The sequence below is a fragment of the Squalius cephalus genome (assembly GCF_949319135.1).
Source record: "Squalius cephalus genome assembly, chromosome: 17".
Classification (NCBI taxonomy): domain Eukaryota; kingdom Metazoa; phylum Chordata; class Actinopteri; order Cypriniformes; family Leuciscidae; genus Squalius; species Squalius cephalus.
This window is the reverse complement of record NC_137138.1, coordinates 32142003-32164035: the sequence shown is the minus strand read 5'-3', so window position 1 is coordinate 32164035 and position 22033 is coordinate 32142003. Positions and strand designations below refer to the sequence as shown.

At 38.5% G+C, this 22033-nt stretch overlaps 1 protein-coding gene across 1 annotated transcript; it reads left to right on the top strand.

The window, feature by feature from the left end:
• Positions 1-1481: 1481 nt before the first annotated feature.
• pcyox1l (prenylcysteine oxidase 1 like) lies at positions 1482-21821 on the top strand. The gene is made up of 6 exons (XM_079847023.1): positions 1482-1816; positions 1899-2105; positions 4041-4215; positions 7212-7423; positions 10196-10336; positions 18569-21821. The coding sequence occupies exons 1-6, from the start codon at positions 1723-1725 to the stop codon at positions 19228-19230; spliced, it is 1491 nt and encodes a 496-aa protein (XP_079703149.1). The 5' UTR covers positions 1482-1722; the 3' UTR covers positions 19231-21821.
• Positions 21822-22033: the final 212 nt, after the last annotated feature.

Below are 22033 nucleotides of genomic sequence, written 5' to 3'. Positions count from 1 at the left end.
ACCGCAATAACGAGTGTGCAACCGCTAGACAATACCCATAATGCACTGTGAGAGTCGTGTCGAAATGAATTCATCCATCCATTTTCCAAACTGCGTAATATAATGCAGGTATAAATTCCTTTTTAATTGGTTATTAAATTGTTTAAATAAGATTTAGAGACAGATTTCAAGATAAATCTTGTCATTACTACTGGAGCTGCCAGTTTGCTAAGTTTCAAATGATTATCAAACACCAAACACAAACTATGCATTCAGTGTCCGAATTCACTCACTCGTTTTCATTCACTCCTTCAAGTGGACTACATTAGTGGAGTAATGTAGGGAATAGTGAATGAAACCATAGGCCAGGCCTCATTCACAGCAGCGTCATCTTTGATTTTTCACAGGAATGAAAGCGAGGCGTATAGGCCCGCATCTCTTCAGTGTGTTGATTGTTCTTCTACTGACAAAACATAGCAAAAATATCTTTCCACAAAATTTCAGTAGACCACAAATCCCAGACAGTATGAGCGGTGGAAAATTATAAGTGATATGGGAGTTTTAAACAGCTTTTTTTAACAGTGGATGCCATTGAAAACACGGTAAGTCTATTCTTCACAGCCTCACTTTCATACCTGTCATGGCGCTGCTCTGAATAAGGTCTATTGACCCTTTAACGGTTATCATCATCGTAAATCCTGCAAAGTTTTATATATATATATATATATATATATATATATATATATATATATATATATATATATATATATATTGCCGGTGGACAGTAGCAGACATTTATGCGACATATATATATTTTTTTATTTTTACTATAATAACACTATACTTTGTATTATATAACCTTTACTTTAAATGACAAAAAACTAATTAACGCTGCTGTTTCAAATACAATGGCTATAAGGTCAAAATGACACCCTTCTCTGTTCCACTGCCATTATCAATTTCTATATTAATTTTTTTCCTCTTTTTGAAAGTTGTGAAAACACTATTGTGAAGTTTTTCTTTTGCTATTTGAGAAAATGAGAACACAAACTATAACGACTTCCGCTTCGGAGAAACCTGGAAATGTAACATGATTTACCTGACAGATATCACCTGACTCCTGACCGAGAAATCACACCTGTGAGAGCTCTCTTTACTGTAAATGGCAATTAAAAGTAATTTAGCAATATTTTAGGCAGAAACACTTTCTGTCTGTCAATCGTCTTTGAAAGGCGGTGTTTTAAATATATGTCGTATGATTGTGGGGACTGGACGGTCTAAAACAGTCGCTGAAATCGCTTATGGCATCTTATAACTTCCAACAAAAACTATACCTAACCAATAATTGGGTCCAAGAAGCCCATTCCATCTTAAAGCTTAAACGCATCCCGGAAGAAAGAATGTTTCTCCTATTCCGATTGGTCAGACATTTATATCGCTCCGATTGGTCAGAAGAGAGTTTCTCTTGCTCTGATTGGTCAGAAGAGAGTTTCTATTGCTCTGATTGGTCAGAAGCGTGCGCATGAACGATCATGCGTTCTTGTTGCCGGTGGACAGTAGCGGACATTTATGCGTATAGCTTTAAAGCGACATTTATCAAAATCATCAGATATTTGCGTGTTAATTCCTTTTTATTACAATGCTGAGAAGAAATGCATAAAGGCTCGTGCATTCATTTAACTGTTAGCTTGAATGCACGTGCATCCTCTGTTCATTAGAAGTAGTCTCGGGTCATAAACAAACATGCATCAGTCTCTGCTTGTTCTTATTTCTTTTGTGCATGTATTGGCGGATTCGGATTTTGCAAAGCAAGATGGCGCTCCGCCTTCTAAAATAGGTAGGCCAAAAAGTGAATGATATTGCTAATAAAGGTTTTTATGCTGCAGTCTGAACACTCGTGTGTGTGTGTGTGTGTGTAGCTGTTGTTGGAGCCGGAATCGGAGGAACCGCCACAGCTCATTTCCTGAGGCAACATTTCGGGCCAGAAGTGAGAATTGATGTGTTTGAGAAAGGCTCAGTCGGTGGTCGACTGGCTACTGTGACCGTCAACCAGCAAGAGTACGAGTCCGGCGGATCCATCATCCATTCCCTCAACCTGCACATGCAAGACTTTGTCCAGCAACTGGGTTAGTTGTAGTCATGTTGCTAAAATGTTGAATTTAGTTATTAGTGACTGAATTAGTCCTCCTGAGAAAACACTTCTTCAGTTGCTCATACTTAGAGTAAGTGGTTTGTTTTTATTCATTCTGTTCTCAGCCTCACTTTATAGGTGTCTTTAACAACTATGCACTAACATTTAAATTAATCATTTGATGCAATGCAATTATTTTGTTCATACATGTTTTTACATTGTACTTATATATAAAAATAAATAAATAAATAAAATCTGCTTGTAATTGCATTTGTAATTTCACTGTTGACCTTCCCTTACACCTTAACCCACCCTTAAAGGGGTGGTTCAGGATTTTCGACATCGGACCTCATTTTCAAGTGAGCCTGGTTGTTATTCATCAGTGGAGACAGTTTTCAAAAAAAATCATCCAGTCCTTACTTTTTGCATAGTTCGCCTATGCTAGGCTAGCGCGAGTCAACGGTGCACATTAGCCTGCCATTAAAACAGTTTTACCCACTCCACAGTACACCAAAAGCAAATAAATTATAACGCCAGACTATCGATGTAAATGTCTATTGGGAGAATAATGTTAGAAATCAAAGTACTCTTGTATCTCAATTATCTGCGGCAAGTAAATACACTTGCGTGATTGTTTTGTGGACCGGCTCTCTCGGTTTCCTAGGTAACCAAATATAACTCCGCCGCTGCTGTAGACTGCTTATAAATACAGGGAACAAATGATAACTAATGCAATGTGATGAAAGGGTAGTTTGATTTCTAACATTATTCTCTCAACAGACATTTACATCGATAGTCTGGCGTTATAATTTATTTGCTTTTGGTGTACTGTGGAGTGGGTAAAACTGTTTTTAATGGCAGGCTAACGTGCACCGTTGACTCGCGCTAGCCTAGCATAGGCGAACTATCCAAAAGTAAGGACTGGATGAATTTTTTTGAAAACTGTCTCCACTGATGAATAACAACCAGGCTCACTTGAAAATGAGGTCCGATGTCGAAAATCCTGAACCACCCCTTTAAACATGAAACCTGTCCCTAACATTAATATCACACCTCAATCGCAGCACAAGTGTTTTGCAATACAATATGAACACACAATAAGTACACTGCTCTTAAAGGGATAGTGAAAATTCTTGTGTCGTTCCAAACCTGTAAGACTTTCGTTCATCTTTGGAACACAAATGAAGATATTTTGAATAAAATCGAATAAAAAAAAAAAATGTTATTAAAAAATTGAATAAAAGAGAGATTTCTGTCCCTCCATTGACAGCTACGCAACTTCCACTTTGACGCTTCAAAAAGTTCATAAAGAAATCGTAAAGCTAATCCATATGAATTGAGTGGTTTAGTCCAAATTTTCTGAAGGGACTCGATCGCTTTACATGATGAACAGATTGAATTTAGGCTTTTATTCCCTTATAAACATTGATCAGCGAACGTAAACAGAAGCTCAAACATGTTTCATTACACGGGAATGAACCTCATTGGTTCTCGCACTTTAAGCAAACATGCTTGAGCTTCTTTTTACCACAACTGAAGTGTGAGTTGAAGAATGTTTTTAAGTGAATAAAAGCCTAAATTCAATCTCTTCTTCAAATAAAGCAATCGAGTCTCTTCAGGAAATTTGGACTAAACCTCTCAATTCATATGGATTAGTTTTACGATCTCTTACTGAACTTTTTGAGGCAAAAAAAGAGTGGTAGTTGCTTAGCTGTCAATGGAGGGACAGAAAGCTCTCAGTTTTCATCAAAAAGATGTTCATTTGTGTTTCTGAAGATGAATAAAAGTCATACGGTTTTGGAACGACATGAGGGTGAGAAAATTTTCGTTTTTGGTTGAACTAACTTTTAAGGCAAGTACAATGAAAGACGCATTATATAAAGCGTGAGGCTGTTCTCTTCAGTGCTCGTCTCATGTTACCTGTCCACAGGGCTGAAGTACCGTAAGAGCGTGGCTGGGAAAACAGCGGTGTTTAATGGAGAGGAGTTTATCCTGGAGGAGACGGACTGGTACCTGCTGGATCTGTTTCGCCTGTGGTGGCGCTATGGGATCAGCTTCATCCGCCTGCAGATGTGGGTGGAGGAGATCATGGAGAAGTTCATGAGGTGAGCGAACATTAAAACCGCCTACTGACCGTTTATAATCTTTTAAATTTGCTCACGTTTATAATTAAGCACACAATTCACCCATTTACTCACCCTCAAGTTGTTCCAAACTAGGGCTGCACGATATTGGAAAAAATATATATCGCGATATTTTTTTTTCCCAACGATAAATATTGTGATATTGCGTGCCATCAATCCAGGCTAAAGTCAATAATTAGCCTACCATTCCATGATATTAATAATTTCACTAAGCAAGCTTCATTACAAGTGACAAAAAGGCCACTTAATATTTTATTCCAAAATTAGAACATATTTCTGTCAGAATTCGAAAAAAATATTTCTGTCAAAAAATCTTATTCTCTCTCTCTCTTTCTGTGTCTCTATGTTTTCGGTGCTGATGCAGTGACGCGTTCATGTAAACGGCACTTAAAAGCTGTCACAAAGAACCAGCAAAAGTAATGATTATGAATATGTAAAATATTACAATGAGACATTTTAATTGTTTATTAATAAACAAGTGTTTTCTGTAAAGATGAAGTTGACGATCTACCATTAGAGTAGAGGTTTAAAAGTAGAGATTTCTGTAGATAATAGATATATTTATATATAGTTTTTAGGTGTGTGAGGCGAGTAGGCTACCTTATACTCTGAGTTTCGTTTCATGGATTCAGGCGCTGGCGCCTCCATGTCGTGATTATGTCTGCTATATTTACTTTTTATTTATTAAATCCAGGAAATTGGATAATGAAACACTTGTTAAAATTAAGATACAATTAAATACAAAACGAAATTCGCTTTAAAGAAAGGCTTTGTGCTTTCTGTTTGAGGTCTCTGTGAAAGTTTTAAAGCAGTCTTTTAGTGCCGCTTTTATAACGTTCGCATCCGTAATGGAGAACTGTCACGTAACATTGTTTTTTCCTCATAAATGCGAACACGAAAAATAAAATACTTTTTAAAAAAGACAACCATCCACAACTTTATAACACTCCAGCAAAGTACCTCTTTTTGGTCAACATCCTCCTTTTTGTAGACGAAATAGTCCCAAATAGCTGATTTTGACTTTTTTTTTTTTGGTACGAAATCTTCTTTTTTTTTTTTTTTTTTGCGGCGGATCCTCTTCATCACCCATTTTTAACTATAGGATGCCATGCCAGTGAATGTAGGCTGTGAGCTGCGGCACAGCGAACCAATCACTGTACAAGCACGCGGAACGTGCAAGTCACCCCAGCAAAAAGCCATACAACAAACTCGTGTTTACTGTGTGCTACCCTGGTGCTACCGTTCTCTTAATACACCATGGGTGCTACTACCCTTCACATCGCATGTTCCGGCGATGTGACTATCGCTCATTCGCACATCGCGATGTCGATGTTAAAACAGAATATCGTCCAGCCCTATTCCAAACCTGTATGAATTTCTTTCTTCTGCTGAACACAAAAGAAGATATTTTGAAGAAAGTCGGTAACCAGACAGTTGATGGCCACTGACTTCCATAGTATTTTTTTTACCCCAATCTCTGCCTGTTAGAATTAAATTTGATAATTACCACCTGAAACTGAATAGCAATAGCAAGTGGTTTTGTCGTGCTGTGACGTAGGGCTGTTGCATTTTAAAGTGCCTCTATTATGCTATTTTAAAGGTTCCTATTTATGTTTTGGTTGTCTCCTATGATACTTTTACATGCATCCAAGGTCAAAGAACACTTTATTTTCTAATAAATATACATTGCAGCAACATAACCGAAGTTATGTTAAAAGATATTGTACAACTTACCGAAATCCGTATCATGTCTCTCATGTAATCGCTCAATCAGTGTTTCAACCGCAGAAAGACGTCAATAAAACAGCTTGTAAACAATGTCACGTAAAATCACATTTACCTCAGAAAAAAACATATTTAGTGACCATAACTTGTTAGTCAGCTAGAAAAATTATTAAATTAGAAAGAATTTTACATTTTAATGGTTAAATTACATTTTAGTAATCAAAAAACATAATTAATTAAATCTAATTACTTGAAATCATGAAACTTATACAATTTAATAACAATTTATTAAAAGTTTAACAAAAATTACATGTTTAGGCCTTAAGAAATACGTTTTCTTTTCTTAAATAATTACATTTTATTTTTTACTAAATTCTGTGTTTTCTGGTTTAAGTTTCCTGGATTCCATTTTAATTGTTTTAATTAAATTTTAATAATCAAAGTGCATGTCTAATTAATTAAATCTGTGAACTCATAATTCATAATGTTTAAAAAAAGATATTTCTATATAATGTTGTTGTATTTTTTTTTTCAGAAATTCTGTGTTGTGTATTTTAATTTATCTGGCAACAGCTTTCTCTGAGATCTTAGCAATGAAAGATCGGTCTAAAATGAGACAAAAATTATTTTGGTCTTTTCAATATCTGTCTCACCATGGCATGTTTACACTGATCTGGAACAGAACCAGAGAGAAAGCGTTTGTTTACAATCGATAGGAAACATGTCCCAACGCTACTGAATATCTGTTTAAAAAATTGTGCAAATGTATAATTATGCAAATGTGTTACAAACCCACATCGGTTCATGCAGGAAGTAAGACTGGAATGACTGACGACTCGTTTCAGGCAGTTCTTTCTTTCGCTTCTTTCTTTTGGGACACAATAACTCCATTTATTGTGCACTTTGCAGACCTTTTACAGTCACAGACAGCTTTATTACGCACGGCATGAAAGATAATATTCGAAAAAGCACAAAAGGGGCACTTAAAAAAAAAAAAGCATTTTGATTATGTCCTCAATAGGTAATACTGAAAAAAACTAAAAGAAAGAGGCACTTCTTGTCAAACCACTTCTTGTTGATGCATTCTCTGTTGTTTGAAAAACCCCCACTACATACGCTGATTTAACTGTAGTGTTGGGGAACCTTAAAATCTGCAGTTCTGTTCAGCTGAGTGACTAGTTTTTGTATTTGATTTTCATTTACCAAATGATCTGTCTCACCATTCCTGTCAGGATCTATAAATATCAGGCCCATGGCTACGCCTTCAGTTCAGTGGAAGAGCTGCTGCATTCTCTGGGCGGTTCGGGGTTCATCAACATGACCCGCCGCTCTCTCTCCGAGTCTCTGCTCGAACTGGGCGTCTCCCAGCGTTTCATTGATGAAGTCATCGCCCCCATCATGAGGGTCAACTACGGCCAGAACATCAGCATCCCTGCGTTTGTGGGTATGCACAGCCGAAAACTCTATTTCTACACTCTTATGAGAATTATACTCTACTTTTCACTTCCTTTTCATTCTAAAAGTGATTAATATTAATCACATAATACATATTTGAAGCACAACGTGTATATATAGCTAGATATATAGAGTATGTAATAAACCTCAAACATTAAAGGGCTACAAGATCTTCTTATTAAATATCTAAAGGTGTGTTGTCAACATGTAAATATTGTAAAGTTTTTGCACCAAAAACATAAGCATAAATTTAAAAATCTATTAAATATACACTATTATTCAAAAGTTTGGGTACAGTATTATTATTATTATTATTATTTCAAAATGTAGCATTTTTAATGCATTAAGTTGATCAAATGTGGCAGTAAATACATTGTTACATTTCAAATGAACTAATATTAATATATTAAGCAACTGTTTCAACATTAACATGTTCATCTTTATCATCACAGGAATAAATTACATTTTAAAATCTATTCAAACACAAAATTTTTAGCCCTTTGTGAACAATAAAAAACATTTAAAAAATATTTTGAAACATTGTACATTTTTATATAATAGTTTAATTAATTTTGTGACCATGTACGTTCATTTTTAAATGTTAAAAAATTAAACAAGTTGATTTCTTAATGTTGTTTTTGCTTAGTTAAAATGAATGGGTTTTGGACAGTTTTAAAATTGTGTTATATGACATCAAACTGTTTTACATCAAAGTTTTCGTGATTTGGCACTTTTAATACCGGTAACACTTTATTTTACTACATGTACTTACTACTTAGCCTGGATGCCAGACAAACTAAGCCCCGCCCTCAAGTTCGGTCTGGACTTGATCCGTCGTGGAGCAACTATGCTCGAAACAGAGCTGTTCGGACCAATCCAATTGTCAGGGTGGGCTTTATACGATGATGGACAGATGATCAACAGTAACGTAATCATCCACGTCAGCAAAGAGTGCTTGGGTTGAATTCGTTTACAACAAAGATGGCTGCCACTGGAGAATTGATATGTGTAGATTCTGCCATCGCGTCTGTTATAGAAGATGTCGACAGCGCATTGATTTTAAAAGAGGAACAGGAAACACGATCAAGGCATTTGTCGATTGTAAAGATGAATGAAGAACATGCGTCACTTACTCCTTTGCTCTGATTGGTTGTAGGTCTATCCAATTGAGTGCAGAGGCATTTTCTTTCCTGGTTCGGTTGAAACACACCCCATAATCACAGCCCAATGGAGCAGTATCAGACTCATACTCTGACTAGAATCTGAGTATGACGACGTCAGGCTAACTTACTATAGTAATAACAGTAAATGATGCATAGTTACAAGTAACTAACCCTAAACCAAACCCTAACTCAGCACTTATTTGAGTAAGTACAATGTAACCACATCACCTTGAAATAAAGTGTAACCTTAATATCTTATCAACAGTAGAAGAGAAAGTTCTGAATGATCCTGGAACAAAACTACACTCACCTAAAGGATTATTAGGAACACGATACTAATACTGTGTTTGACCCCCTTTCGCCTTCAGAACTGCCTTAATTCTACGTGGCATTGATTCAACAAGGTGCTGAAAGCATTCTTTAGAAATGTTGGCCCATATTGATAGGATAGCATCTTGCAGTTGATGGAGATTTGTGGGATGCACATCCAGGGCACGAAGCTCCCGTTCCACCACATCCCAAAGATGCTCTATTGGGTTGAGATCTGGTGACTGTGGGGGCCATTTTAGTACAGTGAACTCATTGCCATGTTCAAGAAACCAATTTGAAATGATTCGAGCTTTGTGACATGGTGCATTATCCTGCTGGAAGTAGCCATCAGAGGATGGGTACATGGTGGTCATAAAGGGATGGACATGGTCAGAAACAATGCTCAGGTAGGCCATGGCATTTAAACGATGCCCAACTGGCACTAAAGGGCCTAAAGTGTGCCAAGAAAACATCCCCCACACCATTACACCACCACCACCAGCCTGCACAGTGGTAACAAGGCATGATGGATCCATGTTCTCATTCTGTTTACGCCAAATTCTGACTCTACCATCTGAATGTCTCAACAGAAATCGAGACTCATCAGACCAGGCAACATTTTTCCAGTCTTCAACTGTCCAATTTTGGTGAGCTCGTGCAAATTGTAGCCTCTTTTTCCTATTTGTAGTGGAGATGAGTGGTACCCGGTGGGGTCTTCTGCTGTTGTAGCCCATCCGCCTCAAGGTTGTGCGTGTTGTGGCTTCACAAATGCTTTGCTGCATACCTCGGTTGTAACGAGTGGTTATTTCAGTCAAAGTTGCTCTTCTATCAGCTTGAATCAGTCGGCCCATTCTCCTCTGACCTCTAGCATCAACAAGGCATTTTCGCCCACAGGACTGCCGCATACTGGATGTTTTTCCCTTTTCACACCATTCTTTGTAAACCCTAGAAATGGTTGTGCGTGAAAATCCCAGTAACTGAGCAGATTGTGAAATACTCAGACCGGCCCGTCTGGCACCAACAACCATGCCACGCTCAAAATTGATTAAATCACCTTTCTTTCCCATTCTGACATTCAGTTTGGAGTTCAGGAGATTGTCTTGACCAGGACCACACCCCTAAATGCATTGAAGCAACTGCCATGTGATTGGTTGATTAGATAATTGCATTAATGAGAAATTGAACAGGTGTTCCTAATGATCCTTTAGGTGAGTGTATGTTGGTCATAAGATCACCTGTTCTGATGTCATAAGATCACCTGTCCTGATGTGTGTGTTTCTCTGTGACAGGTGCCGTGTCTCTCGCCGGTGCACAGGCCAATCTCTGGGCCGTGGAGGGAGGAAACAAGCTGGTTTGCTCAGGACTGCTTCAACTAGCTAAAGCTAATCTCATCCAAAGTCCAGTTACAACCATTAGCCTTCGATCAGCAGGTATTCCACATGAAAAAAACAATCATGTTCATCTGGACCTCTAAAGGTGTGTTCACACTGACAGGCAAAAATACTGTTCTTGGATCTACACTTGAATGTATGAAGAAAGCTTAGAAAATCACGTTTTTGTCAAAGACTTTGTCCGGATCAGATACAAAACGATAATCCAAACGTATATGGAGTAGATCGAGTCCATGAACACCCGTAAAGCTTCACAGTCCTGCACCTCTTTGCAGGTTTTGACGTTTCATTCAGATTGTTTTGTGATAGAGCGGCACGATTCTGGATAAAACGGAGATCACGATTCTCCCACAATTCTGAACTGACAACTAAACAACATAACATGTCATTTACTAGAGGTTCTGACAACATGTTAATTTAGTTTGAATGAATGATTCAGTGACTCGCTCATACTTTGTTTCAGTACTGGATGAATCAGCATTTTTGAACAAATCTCTTGAATGAATGATTCAATGACAAATACATTGGGCTGAATCCGAAATCGCTCCTTATACCCTCAAATAGGGCGTTATTTGAGGGGACAGCCATTATAGTGGTGTCCCAAACCATAGTGGACGTTATTGAGTGCACTTATTCAATCCCACAATGCACCACAACAACGAGCGTACAGCCGATCTACGCTCAACGACTGTCTGGATTCGCTCACTCGTCACGTTACTTTTAAAAGGTGATTTTGCTCTATTTTGATCTCTACCTTATGCCTGGCTCACACTACAGGAGTTTTAGGCCGATTTATGCCCGATTTCCCCCTCCCGAGAATCGGAGAAAAAATCTTGTCGAGGACCTTGATCGGTTCCGATGTTCGGAGTAGATTATCTGGTAATGTGAGGCGTTCACAGATCGAATCTTGCACCTCCCGATCTGCTCTCACACAAATCGGGCTCGCCCCGATCATATCAAACATGTTTGATATTTAAGATTTTAAATCGGGATGAGCAAATCTGTGATTACGTCAGTGCTGTCAAAATAGCCAGGAAACAAGTAGGGCTGTCGTGCTGAAGGAATTTCCCTTGAGATAATTTTGAGTGACTCAACTCGATATGCGTTTTTATCTCCATTTATTTATTGCTAAATAAATAAGTGTTACGCTGTGGTCAGCAGGCACAAAGACGAGTGTGTTCAGTAATTAAACCGAAACTAAAAAGCGCGTTAAAACGAAGTGGATTAAAATGAAGACACAACACGTCAAAATAAGGGTCGGGGGTCCACATAACATAATAAACACAATAAACCTGACAATGAGCTTGTTAGACCATTGTTATATAACAGTTAATTCCTTGAATCTCACTTTACGAGAGGCTTTCTGCTGATATTTCACCAGTAGCCTATTGACATTGAAAGTCTCTGCGCAAGACTGTCACTCAGTCATTAAACTGTTCATTCAATGGAAATGTAAAAATGCGGATGCATTCACAGATAGGTGCTAGATGTAATGAAACAAGCTGTTAATTATTTTAATATTTAATTTAAACTTTGAAATTTAAATGAATTTAAACGAAAAGAAATAGGCTACTCTCTGATTTATGTAATCCATGTGCATTTCATAGGCGCGTTCACTACGGAGATGGCGATCGTCAACTTCATCTTTGCAGCCGACAGAAAACACTAGTTTATTAATAAAATCAATGCACGCGTCACCGGATTTACAAATGCACATCTAGCTTGTTGCACGCACACATATTATGTCGAAATAACGAGATATTAAGTTGAAATAACATTATTAGCCTAATAATAATAAATCTTTAATCAATATTTGATTGAATGCTGAATGTTGTGCTTGGTCAATTTAATAAAATTAATACTTTAATTGTGACAATTGAAATAATTAAATATTAAATATTAAGTGGCCAATTTTTGTAATAGTATTTATATAGGCTATATATCTAGCACCCCCCTCAGCACCTGCGTTAAAAAAATATCTGGCACCGCCCCTGGTTATAACGGCCCACGTATTAAAAAAATGGTCGGGTTTAAAGGGGTGATGAACTGAGAAATCAAAATTTCCTTGAGCTTTTGACATGTAAGAGATCATCATACTATAATAATATCCTGTAAGTTTCAGAACTGAAAACTACCCTGTTAGTCCAATAAAAGCTTTTATAGACATCAGGCTCAGCAAACGACTCGTTTTTCAAAGTGGGGAACTATGACGTCAAAGAGGATAAAACACCGCCTCCACAAAAGAAGATCAACGCTACTTCAACACGGCCTGTTTAGCCCCGCCCACCGATTCGCCCAAACATGCTAAATAACATAGGACGACATGATGATTGCTAAACCGGATCGAGCTACTTCCAAGCAATAAACATGCTGTTTACTAAATATTGTGCGTGCCTGTTTGTGGAAGAAGACAGTCTACTTTATTAAATCAGTCAATCACAATTTCCCGACACGGATCTGCCAGCAACATGTAAGTAACCATGTGTATTCTAATGCCTGATCTGCGATCAGTGATTTCGGTGTAATTATTCAAGTTCAGATATTTCTCTTAAAATCGTTCAATACTGTTTATGCTTCAGTGACTAAACGATCAACTTCACATAATTTCTCGTAGTATTATGAAAATAATCTTTTTTAAACGGTTATTAAATTTTATACAGAAAGCGATCAAAGAACGATCCCTTTCGCCCAAGCTGTCAATCAAACAGCACAGCGCGAGCCGCGAGAGCTTATCTGGACACTTACCAAACTCGTGATGAAATAATGACACTGTTACACTACACAACGAAGCTCTTACTGTGTATTCACATCGTGTTTGCATTGTCATTTGGTGTAAGCATTTGTGAGAGTGCAAAAATTGCGTTGCAATGATAAGATCTTTATTCACGCGATCAACAGACTGTCTGTCATCTGCTCAGTGCTCATCATGCTGCAACCTTTCATGTGATGGAATAGATTTAAATATAATGCTTTAAACTATATTTTTCACGATTTGTTAATCTCGATAGCTGTACTAGTAAAAACGTAGTAAAAGTTTTCAAGAGAGTTCATATAATACTAGCTATTTCATATGCAAGCATGTCAGCCAATAACAGCAGTGGGCGTTTGCACTGCAGTCTCACAGCAGACACGCCCCTTAAAACAGAGCGTTCAAATCTCAGGCTGAAATCAGGCTTGGAAAAATGGCTTTTATTTATAAATTATGACAATTTTTGATGTAAAAATCATACTAACATTATAAGGGCACCCCCTGCAACATTATAAAATAATAAAACAATCCAGTTCATGACCCCTTTAAATAGGGCTCGGGCTCATAATTACAGTTATGTTAATGTGTTGTGTTGTGTTGTGCCGGGCCGGGCCGGGCTCGGACACAACGTGCATGGGCTCGGGTAGGGTCGGGCTTGATTTTTTGGGCCCGATCTAAGCTCTTAACTCAAAGTACCGGTAGGTTCAAAGTCTCTGTGCGTGTGCATGTGCGTGCGTGTGTGTGTGTCTCATGGCAATGCATATCCCATATGTTTCCATGCTTTTCCACTTCAGATCTGCTGCGTGAGATCACGTGAGGCGCTTCCTCTGGCACGATAATCTTAATAACATTTTGTAGTGTGTGGTGCACCGCGATTTTCAAACCTTGTAGTGTGAGCATGTTTAAGATTTGAGGGAAGAAAATCTGCAAAGATTCTCCTTAAGTGTGTGCTGCAACCAGATTTCAAAATCGGTTAGGATTTTAAAACTCCTGTAGTGTGAGCCAGGCATTAGACATCAGTGTTTATATTCAAACTAAACTTTTATCCTAGTACTTCTGTGAAAATATGAAGTATTGTAAGACTGTGTGTGAAGCCGTTTCATAGCTATACATGACCACTGCTGGATCAGCGGCAGCGCAAACACTGATTGGTTAGATTTAATAGACACAGAAGAATCGTTTAACGACCAATCACGCAGCTCTATTTGGTGATCACGTTAGCTTACTTGTGCGTAAACAACTTCTATCCAGTGTTGCCAACTGTTTTCAAAGGAAAGTAGCTAAATCCTGCTCAAAATGTCGCTAGATGACGTCATGCGTCAATTAGCGTGACATCGCGTCATAGTTGCATCGTTTTCTCTTCTAATCCGTGCTCACATATGTCCAATAAAGCTGTTCTCATGTACATATTTTCTGTCAGACAGCAGAACGAATATGATGTTTGTCCAAAATATCACTAGCACAAACTTTTAAGGGGCCAAAAAGTCGCTTCTTCTGGGTTACGCAGATCTTCTTCGATTGTTTGTGGATCAGAAGATTCTGTACTATGGTCTAGGTCAATAACAACATGGATTGCCTGAAATGTCTGTCAGTGGTGGGAAAGTGGTTCATAAATGATGGAATATCTCGCCAATGGCAGGGCAAGCATTACAAATGTTTAAGAATTATGTTTTTCCACATGGTTTTCTTCTCTGTATCTGTGTGTGTTACAATGCAGCAGGGCATTAGTTTAGAACGGCGATTAACTGACCTGTACAATCAGCTGTTTAAAACATTCACCGATCAGTTTTATAATGCCTGGATGGCTGCCAGTGTGAACGCACCTTACAAATGTGGTGGTCTTTTCCACCTTATTCCTGACGACCTTATGTGTTGAATGATGGGTGGCACTTCCTGTTTGGGGAACTTCCATTCAAATAGGCTGAAACGAATCATTTCAAATCATAAGGTTGCCCTACAAATAAAGCTGATCCGTCAGTTCGACTGGATGAGCTATCAATTTTCCTTCATGATTTATTTTCAGACATCATGAAAATAACGTTATACTTGGTGTTTTAACGTGACGTTTTAACAAGAATATCTACGGCGAGAGCTCTTTTCAGTCGCTGCTTGCTTTTCCTCATGATTATTTTATTTTTTCCTTTTGCAATCCGCTGTAAAAGTATGAAAAAGGACATGTACTGCACATTTGTCCTCTGTTCTCCCGAATTAAATTTTTGATATATTCCATTAATAATTCACTGGAATGCACGAAGAATCTCTCGTTATTCTCTTCAAATCCTCACGTCTCTTTCCAGGTTTGTTTTCACAGGTAAATGCAATTTATTATCAGTCAAAATGACGGAAATCACTTTGAAATAGTATCACGCAATGCTGAAGTTAATGAGCATTTTTGATTAAGGCAACATAAGTTACATAATACAGATATATATATATATATAGATATTACTACAATGATATTTAACCCGTCTGTTGAAAATACCTTGTTGATGCTTTTACACTTTTAAATTTCCTTTTAATGGTTGAACGGTGAGTAGATTAATGTCATCTCATTGTGACACTTTTTTCTTTAACGTATTGCGTTCATAGAGCGAGCGTTTCACTGATTGTTTACAGCTTAAAGGACAAGTTCGGTATTTTACACTTAAAGCCCTGTTTACAGATCGTTTCTGATAAAATAGAACGGTTAAGATTAAAATTTGGACAAATGCTGCTGGCCCGAGAATTTTAGGTTTCTTTCGCTTTAGGTTCTCCCCCCCCCCCCCCCCCCCCCCCCCCCCCCCCCCAATACATACTTTTGAGTGTGTAGCAAAAAAGTATGCACGTTCTGGGACATACTTCGACGACGTCATGCAACGTGAACTTGAACGTGGTTGCCTAGTTACGCACACCGCGACTGTTAACAAAACATTTAACATTTCATTCATTCTTATATATCCAATATAATTTTATTTACTATTCCCATCTTTTTTTCCACAATACATTTACAATGTGTTTACCAAATTGAGGAGTGAAGCAGGGCGTCGTCGTAGATCAACCAAACGCAGGTCGTTTGTGAGGCGGCTCTGACGTTCATGTGCAAATGTGTGTAACGAAAGCTGTGTAAGAAAGTGTAACTATTGTTTAACGTATTTTATACTTAATCTTATACGTATGTATAATACTTAAAAATACCCCGATGAAAATGAACCATGCTTTTACTATAGTAAAAGTGTAGTAACCATGTTTCTTTGGTTGGACTGATAAAGTTAACATATGTACAGCCACAGTATTACTACAAATAAGTCAGACAGAAACATCAAAAGAAATACATAAAAAAAGACACTTGCATGACACTGTACTAGAGCCTTTTTATTTATTGTTTTGTAGCCTGCAATGAGGCGCTCAGTATCTTCATCGGACCCTACAAGATAAACACGGTACTTTTTTGGCACAACATAAACCCATTAATATTACGAGACAATAAAATATAACTTTAATTAGGGTTAAACATTTGAATTCTTACACTTAAAAACTGAGGGCGCATCTCCGTTGCTGCATCCGACTGCCAGGTTTACATCACCATCATCACCGCAAAGCTCCTCCCTCCCGCACGCAATGGGTTGTGGGCAATATTAGCCGTTAGAGTGTGCATTGATCTGCACTTCGAATTCTAACCGGAAATAGTAGACCATCCGGGTATCTTTGGAATACTCATTTCAACATGCTACGATTTGGGACGTACTAATTCTAGTTTCGCATACTATTTAGGATGGATAGTATGCGAATTGGGACTCAGCAAATGAAATGCCAGTGGTTTGCTTGCAAAGGTGCATTATCGCCACCAACTGGGCTGGAGTGTCTATTATTCAAGCTCTCAACGGAAGAATCTACGGGTGTGAGGCGTTTGGAAAAATAGATCCACAGTTTTACAACGAATGGTAAAACACCTGTTGGAAAGCATCTTTTGCAGCGATTTTTGTGTGAGCATATCAGTGAACACCCCTGACCACTCGGTGAGTTTCACGTCTTTGTAAACGAAAGTTTAATGTGTTTTAGGAAGAACTGTTTCAGTGCACCTATACACCCAGTCTACTGGTGGGGGGGGAAAGCGAAAGAAACCTAAAATTCTCGGGACAGCAGCATTTGTCCAAATTTTAATCTTAACCGTTCTATTTCATCAGAAACGATCTGTAAACAGGACTTTAAGTGTAAAATACCGAACTTGTCCTTTAACGGAAGTTACACCCATTAGGGATGTCCCGATCCGATCACATGATCGGAAATCGGGCCCGATCACGTGTTTTCAGACTCGATCGGAATCGGACGTTACCTCCCGATCAGGACTCGGATATATATATTCGCATTATTTTTTAACACATCAATATTTATGCGGTGGCACAGAGTTACGCCGGTTTCACATTGCACGCGTTAGTAAGCAGCGCAGGAGCAGTGCGTATGGTGAGCAGGAGCAGGACACGCGGGTTTTGCTTTCACACTGGCATCGTTTGTCACGCGCGGCTGAACCGCGGGTTGTGTAGGCTACAGACAGAGTAGGCTACTCTGTAATGGATAAGTTGGCATTGCTTTTTTTCGTTTTCAAATACATTTAAGAGAAAAGACTTGTCAAGAAGCTTATTTTATTAATAATTTCATATATATAACTTTTGTTTCATCTTTGATTTTATTGTTATGGCAACAAGTTTGTTTTTGGACATTTGTTTTCTTTTTAAATTGCTGTTGGTCATTTGATTGACTGTTTAAAACACAATAGATATCATCAATGCACTTTTTGGATAAAACTGCGGTGTATTTTGGACATGATCAATGTATTGTCACTTTAATTCAGCAAAAGCGGCGCAGCAAAAATAGACTCGGCGCCGAAACGATCGCGGCACTGCTGCTTCTGCTCTGCTCCGCACTGCCGCGCCGCCTCTGCGCGCGGTGTGAATGCTCTAAAGCCTGGTTTAATCTGGTAACATGGGCGGCGAAAAAAATACGCGCTGCACGCTCTGCTAACAGTGCAGTGTGAAACCGGTGTAAGAGTTAGGAGTGCAGTTCCTAAAAGCACATTACTGGCTTTGCAAACACTGTAGCACTTTTATTTTTTATTTGTTTACATGCCTGCCGCCGGGTATTTTAAGTTGAGGTGCTATTTGTTTATATATTAGACTTTTTTTATATTTACTGTTGCACTAAAGTCCAAAAGTGAAGAATTTATGTATTTGATTGTTCAAGCTACCTCACAGAAGTGCTCTGTTTGTTAACAGAGTTGTTGAATGTTAAAATAAGGTGAATTAAATAAAAAATAAGGAACATCCTGGATCTGTTTTTTCGCTCTTCTTTATTCTTTTTTTATGTATTAAGTATCGGATCGGGACTCGGTATCGGCAGATACTCAAAATCAAATGACTCGGACTCGGACTCGAGGGCAAAAAAACCTGATCGGGACATCCCTAACACCCATAATTCACGCAAAGCATCATGGGACGTAGGAATAAGGTGGATTGAATAATAACTAAAACTGCAGTTTGTTTCCTCAGGCGATTACCACCAGTATGAGCTCACCTACGACTCTCAAAATGAAAAGACATCGGAGCTCTATGATATCGTAGTAGTAGCAACGCCTCTCCAACAAAACGTCAACTCCGGCATCTCATTCCAGGGCTTCGAGCCACAGCTCCCAGAAATGACGGGCTCCTACCACCAAACCGTGGCCTCCATCATCCACGGCTACCTAAACTGCTCCTACTTCGGCTTCCCCGACCCAAAGCTTTTCCCATTTTCAAGCATCCTCACCACAGACACTCCCGGACTGGTCTTCAACAGCGCCGCCAGCGTGTGTCCCGTCAACATAAGCTCCGGCTTCCGCAGAAAACAGCCTCAGGAGGCCGGGGTTTACAAGGTCTTTTCCCCGGTACCTCTCGGGAAGAGTGAGCTGAAGACCCTTTTTAAGTCCTATTACTCCGTGCAGGTCACGGATTGGTTGGCGTACCCTAGTTATGGAAGCACACAGGGTTTGCCACCGGTGGAGCTGCACGATAACCTGTACTTCCTCAATGGAATCGAGTGGGCTGGAAGTGCGATGGAAATGAGCTCGGTGGCGGCTAAGAATATAGCACTGTTAGCATACCACCGCTGGAACAGACAACTGGAAATGATCGACCAGAAAGACCTCATGCACAAAGTGAAGACAGAATTGTGACATTCACCACATGTCGTTGTAAAGACACTATGGAATTTAACAAGGAGGATTAAACTTCCACAACAGCCACACAACACGGCGTATGTCTTGGTTTTACTATTTTGATGCTAAAACGGTTGCATGTTTGGCGAACACGAACAGCGGTGCGGTCTCGGGCTAAACGCTTGATCTCTCATGTGTGGGACGTCTTCTCCATGACTGACCGACTTCATGGTCAGTCATGAAGAGATTTGAAGAGTGATTCTATATTTATGCATTTTTATGTTTGCTGAAGAAGTCTTATGCCCTATTCAGATGGGATTAGTTTTACAAGGGTTAATGGAGTAATAATGTAATTTTACCACAGGACTACTGTAATATTAATGGCCAATTCGTACGGGATAAGATATCTCAGTAAAAACAGCAGAAGTGGGAGGGGTAACTCGATTTACACACCACACACAGTCACCCTCCGGTTGTCATTTGCTTTTGCAATACAGGTGAAACTCTTCATGTGCAAAAGTTATAATTTTGATGATTATGGCTTAAAGGTTATGAAAACCCCAAATTCAAAAACATTACATGAAATCAATTTAAAAAAAGGATTTTAAATACAGAAATGTCGGCCCTCTGAAAAGTATAGTCATGCATATGTATATAGTTATATATACTAAATACAGATTTTTATTTAATTTGAATTACTGAAATACACAAACTTTTGCACGATATTCTAATTTTTCGAGTTTCACCTGTATGTGACCCTGGACTACAAAACTTTGGGTCACATGGGTCAATTTTTAGAAATTGAGATTTATACATCATCTGAAAGCTGAATAAATAAGCTTTCCATTGATGTATGTTTGTTAGGATAGGACAATATTTGGCAGAGATACAACTATCTGAAAATCTGGAATCTGAGGGTGCAAAAAAATCGAAACATTGAGAAAATCGCCTTTAAAGTTGTGCATTTATGTTGGCGATTGTGCTGCATTCACTCACAAAAATAAATGTTTTATATATTTACAGTAGGAAATTTACAAAATATCTTCATGGAACATGATCTTTACTGAATATCCTAATGATTTTTGTCATAAAAGAAAAATCGATAATTTTGACCCATACAATGTATTGTCGGCTATTGCCACAAATATACCCGTGCGACTCGTGACTGGTTTTGTGATCCAGGGTCACATATCACGTGCGCAACACATATCATCTATATAACCTATATATAACAGTTAGGTCCAGTCGAATGATTTATTAATTAAATTCTGATTGGATTCTGTTGGTAATAGGCGCTACCTAAAGCTGAAATAAGTTCAAGTGCTTTCGACCTTCTTTCTGATCTGAATAGTGTGTGTGGAAACACTTGAGTTTTGCCACAGATTTGTCCCAGCGTCTAGAACACAACTGAATGCTTCTTCAAGCGCCTCCATACTTGAAAAACCATGGAAAACTACCTGTAAACAGGAAATAATGGAATATTTATGTATATATTTACAGCGGGTCTATTTGCACAGGATTAGCATTACCTGAGGACATTTTTCCAGAAGGTAAAAGTCGCTGTAATCTTTACTGGCTTGTCCGTAATGATCACTAAGATGGCACATTCGGACGGGACTAAAATCACTGAGAAGCTCTGGGGCCGGTTTCACAAAGATAGACTTTGACTACGACAGTAGATAGTCAGACTTCAGATAGACATCTAAATCAGACCGTTGCACAAAGCACTTAAGACTGACTATCTTAAGTAGGACTACACTGCAATGCATTCTGGGTAAAATAAGACACTTTTCAAAACAAAAAACATGGCGGATCGAGTAAGCATTCAACCGCTCAGTGCAGTTTACCCCAGTGGAAAATATGTGTTTGTTGGAGGAGTATAACAGTTACAAGGACATTTTACTTGGAAAATTTAGCGGAGAATGTAGTAACAAGAAGAAATGTTTAAATTATGAGCCATTTTCCCTTTTCTTTTGGTTGTTTGTACCGCAGCGTCAATTCATTAATCTGACTATGCATCCGTGCATTTAATTGCCATTGGCTCGTGTGATAGTAATATGGATCTTAGTATTATTTTAAGTGATAAATGATTCTATCAACAACGGCTCCCTGCACCGGCCGTAATGCGAAACCGGAAGTGTCTAAGCGCACACTCGCTGATCCGAAATCCAAAATGGCGGCCACGTGCAACTAACTTTCTTTTACTGTCTATGCGTGCAACTAGCCTCATACTGTTGGTTGCCAAGGTAACATAGTCTTTGACCTAAGTTAGCCTGGGGGTCAGGGGTCTAATTTTTTTGGTCTAAAGTCAGTCTTTATTTTTGTGAAACAGTCTAACTTGCATTAGACTAATCTATGAGCAAATTTTAGACTTGTCTAACACTATAGACCGGTCTAAAATAGCTTTGTGAAACCGGCCCCAGGTAATAATTACTTTAACGTTACCCCACCTCCATGTTAAACTAGTCCAGTCCGAATACGGCTTTAGTTTCACAATTTTGTGTTTTACATGCTATGTATGTGTAAAGTCTTAGCAGGAATTAACCTTTAACATCGATTTATAATGATAGCTTGATTTTCTCATTTCAATAAATGTTGGCTTGTGGTCATCTCATGTCCAGTGTGTTGAATAAGCATTCTGCGACTGCGTTTGATATATCCATGGTGCTGTAATATAAGTCAACTAAAGGAGAGTTTAATGCGAAGTTTATTGAGACATAATACAAAACAAACCTTGATTTAGACCTGACGAAGACAAATCTCACCAACAGTGTTTACATGAACAAAGCTAGACAAAAGACGATGGGCTATTTATGCACAA

What these genes read in the sequence shown, in the direction of transcription:
- pcyox1l (XM_079847023.1), top strand. Translation starts at nt 1,723, where the DNA reads ATGCATCAGTCTCTGCTTGTTCTTATTTCTTTTGTGCATGTATTGGCG. An exon ending in AGACTTTGTCCAGCAACTGG is followed by an intron (nt 2,106 to 4,040) that starts GTTAGTTGTAGT and finishes ACCTGTCCACAG; the next exon opens with GGCTGAAGTACCGTAAGAGC. An exon ending in CAGCATCCCTGCGTTTGTGG is followed by an intron (nt 7,424 to 10,195) that starts GTATGCACAGCC and finishes TCTCTGTGACAG; the next exon opens with GTGCCGTGTCTCTCGCCGGT.